The sequence below is a fragment of the Strix uralensis genome, chromosome 18 (genome assembly GCF_047716275.1).
Source record: "Strix uralensis isolate ZFMK-TIS-50842 chromosome 18, bStrUra1, whole genome shotgun sequence".
NCBI lineage: Eukaryota > Metazoa > Chordata > Aves > Strigiformes > Strigidae > Strix > Strix uralensis.
The window spans coordinates 16,653,675-16,666,030 of record NC_133989.1 but is presented as its reverse complement, the minus strand read 5'-3'; the positions used below and the strand labels follow the sequence as shown (position 1 = coordinate 16,666,030).

Genomic DNA, 12,356 nt, shown 5'->3' with positions numbered 1-12,356 from the left:
ACTGCTTTATGAAATGTTTTAATTTTGTGCTATAAAGAACTTAGTCCTTTCTGGTTTGTTATGGAAAACTTCACCCGGGGGAACACAAGAAGTTAGTCTGACAAGGCAGTTAGTGTCTCTTGCTATTCTAAGTGAGTTCAGATGCACACCTGGTCACACAAAATGCACAAGCTAAATGGATGGGTTAAGGACATTCCTTAGGACAAAGGAGAACAAACTGTTCCATACTTGTATTCCTATAGACGACAGCTTTCTTTTGGGGATATTCTCCACTTTAGGCTCTTCGCTAGTCAGAGTCCCTTTGTCACTTTTCAAAGTTGCATTTTTCTGAGGTAACTCTGGAGTCTCTCTTGCTGGAGTCACGACGCTTCCCCTCGTCACACTGGGTGTCCTGGTGCTGTCCAAGCTGTCCGAAGAATTGCTGAGTCCCGACTGGCTGGTCACCTCGCTCTTGTGGTCCTGGCTGTCCAGGTAGGTGTCCTGCGCCGATTCAGTGCTGCTCTGCACAGTGACAGAGATGAACGGCTTTGATGTGGTCCGAGGTGGGACAGGAGGTGGAGTCTTTTTATATGCCACTAGGCATGATGAACCTGCAGTAATGGAGGTGGGAAGAATGGAGAATGCAAAAGACAGATTGGGGAGAGAGATACAGTAAAAGAGAAAGAAAAAGCAGGTCAGTCACAACATCCAAGAGGAGCCTCCAAGTGGAAGCTGGAGGCAGAAATGCAGAAACAGCCTACAGCCAGCAGCTCACACTGGGTAACCCAAACCAAAGCGTAAGGGGAAGCGGAAGGCAGAGCCAGCTAGCTTGCAAAAGAAGTCAAAAGGAATACCATGATGTGTGAAAGGCTGGAAATGGAGAAGAGGTATAGAAAAGCCTCCCAAGAATGCTAAGGGTTTGGCAGGTGTAAGCCTCCACGTTGGGGAATTTTTACTTGGCTAAACCCTATGTTTTAGTGTCCTAGTACAGCCAAGTGTCTCAGCTCTTTGTCCCATCAGTTGACAAGTTTCAGTGTCTGGACCAGGGTGGTGTTTTTTCCTATAAAAATGGAAAGAAGCCATAAAATTTGTTAGATGCTGATGGTAGGAACAAGCATTTATGAAGTACCTTAAAAACCTTGATGCTACGCATTAGAGGAAAATACATCATCTCGATGCAACAACCCAAGAGCAGTGAGGCTGCTGCTGCTCCATGTCCCCAGATCTGACCAGTAGTAAGGCTGAAGCTGCGCTCCCAGCAGACGCCCAGAGCGCACATATCCACTACGTGTACGTATATACACACGGCTGGCCACACAGATCACAGAAGAGCACCCACGTGAATGCGGACCGCAGCAATGGCCTCATCCTGCTTCTGTGTCTGGCTTGACAGGATGGAAGTCTGTTAGAGAAAATATATGTACAAGGTGGATCCTGCAGCAGCTGCGCTCAGTCTGCCCAGTTCCTGGTCCCTGGACATACAAGCCCCTGAGGTCGAAGTCCTACTCCAGCTGCTGTCCAAGACAGGACAGACTGCGCTGGGCAGGGCACAGCCACACAAGTGCACTGACCAGCCACCTACCTACACACAATGGACCCCTTTAATCCCCTTACCCCCGTATTCCCCACTCTTGTTCCTCCCCTTTCTTCTCCCACCTTTGATTCCTGCCCCAAATATCCCATTAAGCCCTGTGCAATCCCAAACTGCTTTTCCCCTGCATGCCATAGTTTGTCCCAGCCCTCGGCAGCAACCTCTTTAGTCCAAAAGGTGATCTGGAGAGCTGCTCCCCGTGGGTCATGGTGATGGGTGTCATGCTGGCGACACTGGGGCTGAGGCTCTGCTGGGACAACCCTAGGAGGGGCCTTGACAGGGTGGTCAGTGTTCAGGGGTTCTGGCTTGGGGTCCCACCTGCCATTATGGGTCCCTGCTTGTCCCTGCTCTGGGCCTGTGATGGACTGATGGCCTCTGTGATGGACCTGAGAGTAGTCCAGTACCAACAGGGTAGGATTTGGGCTCCCCCTCCTGCTGTTGTCTCCGAGCCCCTTCATGGGTGTGCAGAGGAACTTTATCACATATAATGCTGCCCTGCTCCAAGGCATAACCAGAGAGGCTCACACTTCCTACCTGGCTGTCCCACTTCATCACCTTTCCCATGCAGAGCAGAAGCCCCTACACTCAGGACAGCAGCAGGACCTGCTGCAGATACTTGAGCAGCACCAGCTCAGAAGTGTTTAGCATCTCCAAGCAAGTCAAGCTTGCCACTGGGATGCCTTTTTCAGAGGTACCAGATTAGAACGGCACCACTTGTGCCAGCACAGGTTGAACTACACCCCAGAGCTGACTTTTGCCCATGGAAGCTGCTTTACAGCATCTGGTTCATTGTGCAAATGTACAAACTGCCAGCACAGCAGGAGGCACGGAGGTGCTAAAACAACAGTCACTGCAGGATTGCTCCTTCTCTTTCCCCATGTTCTCCGCTGCACATCCCCAAAAGCCTCCTTAGGTGTAGATTTAGTTAAGTTAAAACTTTCCTGTTACGGATGTTTATCTACTCTGCCCTCACAGCAGAAATCTTGACTACACCTGACACAGAGCACAGCCTGCTAGACAGGGAAAGCATTCCTCGTGTGAGCACAGCTACAAGAGCTTTGCCCCATCACAGAAAACTCCCCTGGCTGTACAGCTGAACAGCCTCTTGGGTGCGTGCTGAAATAGCTCATCTGCCACCAACAGCTGCGGGTGCAGGACACCGCTGCTGAGGAACGGAGGGAAGTTCAACCGCAGACGCGCTCTGCACTAGAGAGAGCGAGAGCAGCCCAGGTCTTTGGGTGCTCAGGCACCGTCCTGCCCTCTGGAGCGAAGCTGCACAGGCACACGCTGCCAGAGACGCAGGCGGCCAGAGCCCTGCCAGCTGCAGAGAAGGAAGCCACTGAGCCCCCCACGGATGGGAAGTGCCCACACAGTCACTCTGCCAGGGCTGTCTGACCAGAGAGCACCATCTTAAATAGCTACAGCAATTTCTAGGCCAAGTCTATGCCCTGTCTTGTACAGCCCATTCTGACAGAGCAGTGTAGGAGCAGCCTGAACAGAACAATTGCAGAAGTACCCCTCGACAAGCTGCAGCTACACCACCAAAACACAGGGTGCTCACGCTGCCTTGTGTTACTGTACCAGGACTATTATCTAGGACAAGCAAGAGCCACCCAAATTGGCAGTGGAGAAAGCATGTCTGTATGGCCCTCAAATTAAATACCTTGTTTTCCCACTCCACACAGCCTCTGTTCTTCCCCGGGGAGAGTGCCCAGCCCCAGCACACCAGCTGCCTGGGGTCCCCTGCCACCTAAGTGAGCCTCTGTGACACCATCCCGCTTGGAGCCAGACCAAACCAGGGTGGTGGTTTTGCTCTCATGTTTACCAGGAGCACAGCTCAAGTTTCCCAGCTGCTGTTTACACCCCACAGGGCTGTAATGTAATTGGGGAAAGTAAATCAATTGCTATCTGATATCAAGCACTGCAGCCAGTCAAAACAAGGGGAGGGCAACACATCAGCACAGAAAAGCAGTAGAGTTTCCTGAGGAAGACTAGCAGTGTTTAGGGTCAATAAGCTAGATCCAAATTCATCCTTCCACCTACCAACAGACAGTAAAAATACTGTTTGTGCTGCTCTATATACAGGGGGAAACTGCAGCATCCCCTTGTCTTGTTCCTGGGGAACCCCTTCATGCGATCCAGTTCAGTTGAAGAGCATCACAGATTTTGCTAGAAAGAAACCATGTGGTACCAACAAAAAAATACCCCTGTTAATGTACAGGTAGTCAAAGGGTTGACTATGTGAGCTATAAAAACAAGTCTACGGCTCTAAGAAACACTGCAAATGAAAAACACAAAAAGATCAGGACTCTTGAAGAACTGAGGATGCTTTGATTGGTGCAATTGCAAATTAACCCCACTGAAGCCATCTGCAACCATAAAACAAGGACTTTTGACAAGCCCATCTAGAACAGTCTGCCCTTCTCCCTCAACACAAGTCTGAACTGAGTTTCAGTGTTTCTTGCATCTGTGGGAAGAAATAAGACATTGAGGAAGCCAAGAGCATCCCAGTATTTCTGTAGGAGGGATATGTTACTGGCCCAACTGAGCAGGCAGCACGCCCTCACGGCTCAGAGTTCAAGCCCACCCACCAGTTAGGGGCATTCCAGCTGCTGATTTACCCCCTTTAGTTGCTGCAGGTCATAGCCTATTATATTTTAAAATCAGCTTGTGCTGTAACATGGAACTACAATCCACATGGACGCTGGAGCAGGTACACATCTTACTCTGCAGCACCATCAGCTAAGTTTGCTTGTGAACATCAGCCACACTCCAAAAAGGTACAGAAGAACAAGAAAATTTCTAAGTTTTGCTTAAGCTTCCAGCTTTGCAGCACTAGACTCTTCCTGCTCATAGAACTTCTAAGGCTTATTTAAGCAAGTCGTTAGAATTCACAACTGTGCTGTGGATGATTGATTTTTGGGCGAAGGGATGTCTGTTTATAGTCTTACTTGCATAATTATTTTTAGAAAGCAGCATGTTTCCAAATTAGCCTCTTCCACATGACATTACCTGCTGCTCTCAGGGGCTTGGGCAATACCCACTCCTGTGGCCCCAGGCAGAAGAGGTGTGTTTGCAGAGCCTTAGCCTGGAGAGCCCTCCTAGCCCCCAAACCAGCTGGGCACGCTGTGATCCTCCCCCTCTCCTTCCAGAGAACCAGACATTTGCTTCTTGAAAGCCTAAATGTAGGAGTCATAAAAGAATATTAAATCCAGCACTGCCTTAAGAGGCCCCTGTTCAAACACCACCAGACTGCGCTCACCTGCTCGGTACCTGGCAGCACCGCCAAGATCGTAGCCAAGGTATTTGGTTTTAGATTAAAATATCATAATTGCCTTCAAGTGTATATCTAGCATGAAGTGCCCATTTATTTTGTTGCTATTGCTGATTCAATAGAGCCTGGTGATACTTCTAATAATTCCAGTGACTTCAAGGACCTATTCAAGCCATCCTCATTTTTGTTAAGTTATCTCAAAGGCTCCAAGCCACAGTCAGTTGTGAAGGCAAGTTGGACTGCCCTCACACATATTAGCAGGGCTCAGACTATCACTTCCCTACTCCATGCATCCCCCCTTTCTCCATGGGAAAACCTGAAATGACCTCATTTCCTTGTGCATAAAGCAATATGCTCTGAAATAGTCTCTCCTACTGCAAGACCAGCTCATTTGTCTTTTAAATGAAACAACCCAATAATCTTGAAGCAAATGAGAACCACCATCAGTTGCATTATCCCCTTGGAGATTTTGGTTGCATGTCTTCAGGCTTGTGTTTGCCACAGGGTCTCACAGATGGAAGGAGTTGCACTTAGAGGCAGTTTTCAATAGCGAAGGGAACTAGAACAGCCGCATTCCAAGCGGCCTGAACTCTGATTTTCATCAGCTTGAAGAACACTTGAAGGCTGAAACTATAATGAACTGCAGGATGTTTTATTTGTAGGGTGTCCAAGTAAAAACAATCCCCAGTTACAACTGCTACTGAAGACAATACTGATCTTTATTGATTTTATGGTTCACAGCAATCACTTCAGACCTTATTTTTTCTGCTAAAACAAAACATTTCTAGCCTTTATGGCCATGGCCACAGCACACAGGCCTCCTCGAGTCCGTATTTGGCCTGTATAGAAGCTGTTTGAGTATTCTGCAGAATGAAGGTCAAGATACTTACGTCAGAGGCACAGATGAAAAACCTACCCAAATTTTATTAGTCATAGGACTCTTCACATGGATTCTCCAACCAGAAGATGAGGAATCCATGTGAAGATGCCATCTCTTGCTCTGAAAGAATGACTGTTTTGAGTGTTGAAGAAATTTTAAGTCTTACACTGGTTAAACAAAACCACACTCCTGGAAAGCAAAGTTAAGTGACTACATTCATTTAAAGAGACTGTTTATGGAAATGCTATAAATACCTACTCCCTCAGTGTCTTCCCTTCATAAATCTTAGTAGTACTGATCTTTGAAAAAAGAAAAAAATCTCACCTTGATACTACATAGAGGAAAACAGGCACCCAACAGGGAAATATGTTGCTGACCATGACTAAACTGGGGAGTCGGGGATGGGCTGTGGACTCTTCTGCCACAGTCCTCACTCCACCAAGCTGAAGTCTAAACCCCCAACAGCAGCAGCATCCCAGAGTGAGCAGCTCACCCACCTTACAGTTCAAACTGTGTGCCGCCTCCGTGGCACAGAGACCTAGAGAATGACCAGCCCCGCAAAGCCCTTCTGAAGCTCTCTGACAGTCAACACTTCACCAGCTCCTCACAGCCCTCAGCTTTGCTTACCGTACCTGCTGTTTCCTTATAATCACAGAGCAGATACACAAGCCAGGCTATGCTTGCAGGCCAGATGACAGCGTGCTCCAGGCGCTCCTCCCGGGCAGCAGCACCAGGGGAGAAGCACCACCACCTCCACACTACAGCCCTGCTTAAACCCAGCCACACGACAGCCTGGCTCCTGCTCCAGACATCCAAATCACGTCAAGTAGTTTTGAAGGAGGTTGATGGAGAAATTCAAGCTTCCATTCCCCTTGTTATTGCCCTACTCGTCTTCAGCTTTTGGCCACAGCACAGCTCAGTAGGGAGAGCACCAAGCCTGCAGCCTGCTTGGGCATGGCTGGAGTGACAGCTGGGACAAGGCGACCACTGCCACCCCACTGCCTGCGGGCTGTTGCTTTTCCCACCGTACAACCAGCTGAAGACAGACACTTGTTTCCAGGAAAGACACCAAGGCCTTGGGCTCTCTGACCCCACCCCTCTCCCCAAGCAATGGGGCACCCCCCTCACACCAGCCCCCTGGACTCCCAGCCAGAAGCAAGAGCTTCACAGTCATGTCAGGGAGCACACCAAAGAGGTCACACTAAGGGAAGGTGGGTCTGCAGCAGAGCCCAAGGAGAGATGAGGGGCAGCCAGCTCATCTCTCCCACTGAAGCAGTTGGGGTCTTACCCTGAAACCCCAAGCTGCAGCTGTTCCTACCAGCAAATATGGAAGATGACCAGACCTCACTTGGAGTTGTCCCCAAGTCACTTTTCCCAACCCAAACAGCTATGGGAAGTGGTTAACAGTATCAACTCACCTGTGAGATAAGCACATAGAGGGGAGATGCCCTTACAAGTACCATTCTTCCCACGCAGGCACACCAGCTTCCTCTGGGAACACTCTCCATCCAACCCACATACGTGCTTGACCCATACTCCAGCTCCCTGTTGGTACAGCCTGTACCAGATTTGCAGACTACATTTCAGCTATCTGGCATTTTTTTTCAGAAGGAAAAGAAATAACTTCTCAGCTTTAAGAGAAACACCTACACCCCCACAATCTAGCCAGAGAAGCTAACACAGCTGCCTCCTCCTCACCACTGAGCAGCAAGTGCTTCCATGTTTGCAAAAGCTACAGCATTAAACAAAGGCCTGTGCAAATAGGTCTTTGCTTCCCAAACTGGGATATTACTTGCAAGTGCTGGTCAAGCAAGCACAGAGCTGTTAAAGATTTGTCACCTGTTGCTCCTGTTCAGGTTCAGTACCCACCTGGGTCACAGCACTCTTGCAGATCTCTAAAGCTAGGCTGGCAGGATAGTATTTATCACCTACGTATGCATATGCTACCTATTATTAATAAAAAAGGGACTGCCCTGCACTTTCTTGACCACTGCCAAGGACAGTAAGTTCCGGTGTATTATTGAAACAAAAGAACTGGACATATCTACAGGAGAAGGACCTCAAACTCAAGGGAGCATGTCTCAAACATTACAGTCAAAGAGTCACCGCAGTGCAAATACAGAAGCAAAGGGCTCTCCTTGAACATCAGCTGTGTGTTTTTAGACTAACAGTACAACTTTCATCCAGAAATACACACCACAAAATACTTTGTTCAACCATTTGTGTTCTCCAGTCACCCATGACTGAGATGCCTTTAGGGTGAGCTGCAGCATTAGTCAACAGCATTGAGTAATATGCTGGGTGGACAGGGGAATGCACAAGGCAGGCAAGAGGGCAAGGGTGGCAGTACTCTGCCACATGGGACTGCACAACACTCAGCAGCCACTTCTGATTACAGACATAGTCCCTATACTTTGGGGGGGGGGGGGAGCAAAAACGTGAAGGAAAGGCTGAGGGTTGTGATCTCTTTACACGAGGGACTTTGGATTTTTCAATGTACCAGAAGTTTGAGCTTCTTGGAGATGCTCCTATTTGGAATTCATACCAATGTTTGGCAGAGAAATAAGCACTTATACACTGAAAACTATTACACTGGGAAGGCAAGGCAGCTTGCTTTTTTTTTTTAAAAAAAAAGCCACTTGTAGAAGGTCACAAACTTGAGGCATGAAGCATCAGATGTCACCAAGCCAAGAACACTGGGGTTTAAAAATACAGGATCCTGCTCTGCTGGCCTTCTGACCACTTTGGTCATCTCCCCCTTTCAGCACGGACTGCTGCGGCACAGTTAGCCTTACAGTAAGGACACAACAGATGCTACAGAGAACGCCAGCCACGGACACTCCCAAACCCATCTGCAGCAACTATTACTGGGGCTTCTATTTGTATTAGAAGAGTCATTGTAATTTCTCCCCACCCTCCCCAAAGTAATTTTCAGTATGGGTTTTAAAGCAATTTGGAGCAGTGATAGGCAACTCCACCCTGCTCCACAGATGCACATCCAGCAAGCTGTCCATCTGTCCTGTGGGACTCAGGCAGGTGTCCAATCCAGCTAGCACAGGGCAGGAGCACTCCTTTCCTCCCCCTGCCAAAGATGGTAATTCATTAACAAGAACCAAGGTCCCCAAAAATAACCATCCTGCCTCAAGAAGTCACTGGAAGAGAGAATCCCTGAGCATGGTCCCAGGAGAAACAGAACTGCAGCTCTGACAGAGTGGGGGTGCCTGATTCCCAGGGACAGGGCCCCTTGCCTCTCACCTGCTGGCTCATTGTCCATCTAGGGGTGGCACACATTTTTCCACAAAGTGGATGAAATGAAGGGAATGGTCCATCAGTTCAGTGTGCCTCTGCTCTGTACTGGGGAGTCAGGTTGTCCTCATCCTCTCAACACCCCCACTAATGAGAGCTAATGCTTAATTAGCTAAACACACCAAGAGATGTGAAGTAGCACATCTAAAGGGAACCCAAGTGCAGAGAGCCCTGGGATCTCTGCTCATCATCCATGTTCCTGCAGTCTCCATTAAGACCAGGCTCTGAGGCCAGGGTCCTGCTCCAGGAATTCAACCATCGCAGCAGAGTCCCCAGCACATGGACTACCAGCACCTGTGCTGCCAGCTTGTCTTACACGGGTTGGGCAGCAGAGACACCAACCAATTCCTTCTGCCACCAGATCTTGCCTTGGCCTCAGCAGACCCTGTTGACACAGGTACACCAGCACAACCAGGGCTGCAGAGCCACCAAACCAGTCAAGTCTGCTTTGGAATCACAGAATCATCTCGGTTGGAAAAGCCCTTGAAGCTCCTCCAGTCCAACCATGAACCTCACACTGACCGTTCCCAACTCCACCAGATCCCTCAGTACTGGGTCAACCCGACTCTTCAACCGCTCCAGGGATGGGGACTCCCCCCCTGCCCTGGGCAGCCCATTCCAACGCCCAACAACCCCTTCTGCAAAGAAATCCTTCCTAAGAGCCAGTCTGACCCTGCCCTGGCACAGCTTGAGGCCGTTCCCTCTTGTCCTATTGCTTGTTACTTGGTTAAAGACTCATCCCCTCTCTCTGCACCCTCCTTTCAGGGAGTTGCAGAGGGCCATGAGGTCTCCCCTCAGCCTCTTCTCCAGACTAAACCCCCCCAGTTCCCTCAGCCACTCCCCATCAGACCTGTGCTCCAGACCCCGCACCAGCTTCTCTGGACACACTCAAGTAATTCAATGTCCTTTTTGTAGTGAGGGGCCCAAAACTGAACACAGTAATCGAGGTGCAGCCTCACCAGTCCATGAGCGTACACAGGCACACTTGAAGATAAGAGATGCCTCCTCACCATGACCACACACATGCATTCCCCAGCCAAATTCCCAGCCATGCAGCACAGAACAGCAAGCAGAGGCCATCAGAGAAGCACAGTCCTAACCCTGTGACTGGTTTTCACAAGTGTGGAAAGCTCTCAGTGACAGGAGTCCAGCTTGGCTTTAAAGCCACACTCAGATACGCCATTTCTTCCTGTTTGCCTTTGTCCAGGGGATGCAGAAATAGCAGGCGAGCAAACCCAAGTGGGAGTATCAGCGGTGCCAAGGAGCCCCCATGATGGAAGACCCGGTAGGACTCGTGCATCACCCAGAAGCCTGTTTACTATATGGCTGCGCAGACAGCTCCCCCTGAGCCCCCTCCTTGCTCAGGATCCTTTCATTCACACAGCACCATGCTGGCTCTGACCCAGGCATGAGTCATGGCAGGCACAGGGGGAAAAAGCAAGTCCCTGGCTGCAGCAGAGCGAGGATCCCTGGGAGGGGTCCGGTTTGGAGGAAAAACGCCTTCTGTGCACACAGCAACAGTCACAGGGAACCTATGCTGCTGCTTTTCCTGTCCCTGGAGAAGGCAGGGAAACCCTGCCTGCCTACACATCTGGGCCACAGAGCAGCTAGTCCTCTCCGGAGGGTCGTCAGGAAGGGGGTAAGCTCTGAACCATCCGTGCCACAGAGGCAGAGGCTTTCTAGACAGCAGACATTTCCATCAGACCCTGCCATTGGGACAGGCCACATGGACTTCCCCACAGCCAGTGCCAAATCTCACATCTGATAAAAGAAAGCGAGACTCAACAGGCTGGAGCACACACCATTTCAGAGCCCACCCAGGGCACAGACTCTCCCTCCAGCACAGCCGAGCTGGCCTGCAGCTCAGCACACCAGCGCTTACAGGGCTCCAGGAGATATGAGGACCACTTCAGTAGTACATGGGCCACAGCTTAGTGACCATGTATCAGCCAAAGGCTCCTAAGACAGTGCACAGTCTCAGATAAGCTGCACAGAGATGCTGCCACAAGAGGAGAGCAACTCTTTCCACTAATGCTGATGCACCAGAGCATCATCCACTTCATCCCCCTGATCCAGAGCTGTGCCTGTGGCAGTCTCACCCAGGTGCGGCAAATAAAGCTCACCTGGCAGCAGCAGCAGCCCCAGCACAAAGGACTGTCTACTAGACTTTGACCATGCACTGGCTGTCAGTGCAGCAGCACAAATGCAGCACTCAGGCTAGCTCTAACACCATCAGACAGGAGACTAGAGAGACAAGACTGATCCGGTAGCAGAACAGGAGAGAAAAAGCAACTAAAGATACCTGGAGATTTGTACTCCAGAGTATTTTTCAGGCCCTGTTCCTCCCTGCTTTTAAATACATACTGTGGCAGTCTCAAAATAGCGATTCCTTCACTGAGGGGCTGGGGAGTCTGCTCCTGACAACTGCACGCTGAAGCTTTTTGTCCAGGCCAGTTTTGGCTCTGCAGCCCTGAGTGTCTGTGTTAGAAAGGCCTTGTGAAGAGCAAGAACTGTGCAGGACATCCAAGACCATGAAGGGAGCACTGGTCCGAACTGGCTGTTACAGTATTAGTCACACAATAGCAACCAGTCTCTGTACTCCTCTCCCTGTTTAACGCCACTCTTTCTGCAAGTTTTGTGTACAATTATGGCAGCACGCACATGAATGTAGGGCATAAATGTGAACCAGGCATGAATTAGCCAGTAGGTCACAAGCTGCTTTCCCCTCTCCTTCCCCACCGGGGAATGCTAACCTGCTGCTCTGCAAAGCAGCAAACTGCACAGACCAGGGTTAGGTGTTTAGAGGAGACACTAATATGAGGAATAACTGAGAATCCTCCATTTATCCACCATAGCTGCTTCTAAGTGCACTGAGGGTATTAGTATTAATCTTCAAAGTGTTTAGGGAAGTTAGTTTAATTAGGCAGGTCTTATTAGTTTTTCTCCAAGCTAACAGTTTCTAGGATATCCTGCAGAAATAAGTTCCACCATCTAATTATGCACTGCATGAAATGTGTTTTCCATTTGCCGTCACTTCACTTTATGCAATGCCACATCACTCAGTGGATGGCACATGCAGATGATTTTAACTTGCTTCTCTGCCACTGCAGAAGTCCAGGGAATCTTAACACACCTCCTCAAAGTCGCACCCAGTCAAAAAAAACCATATGGCTAGAAACCATGCAGCACTACTTGTTAAAGCAAGTCTGTTCTTGTCTATGTCAAAGCTCACCAGCTCAAACTTACTATTTTAGGATATGCTGACCACTAAGGTACAAAATCATGTTATTCCCAAGCATTTGTTCACGTGTCAAAGGAGATGCATT

General features: G+C 49.4%; 1 protein-coding gene across 5 annotated transcripts in view; it reads right to left on the bottom strand.

Annotated features, from left to right (window-relative positions):
• The window catches only part of DLGAP4 (DLG associated protein 4), a 153,403-nt gene that overhangs the window by 8,261 nt on the left and 132,786 nt on the right, over window positions 1-12,356 (bottom strand). For all 5 annotated transcript variants that reach the window (XM_074887890.1, XM_074887891.1, XM_074887893.1 and 2 more), the window contains one exon: window positions 229-590. In XM_074887890.1, coding sequence (XP_074743991.1) covers window positions 229-590 — 362 coding nt within the window. The remainder of the gene's footprint in view (window positions 1-228; window positions 591-12,356) is intronic.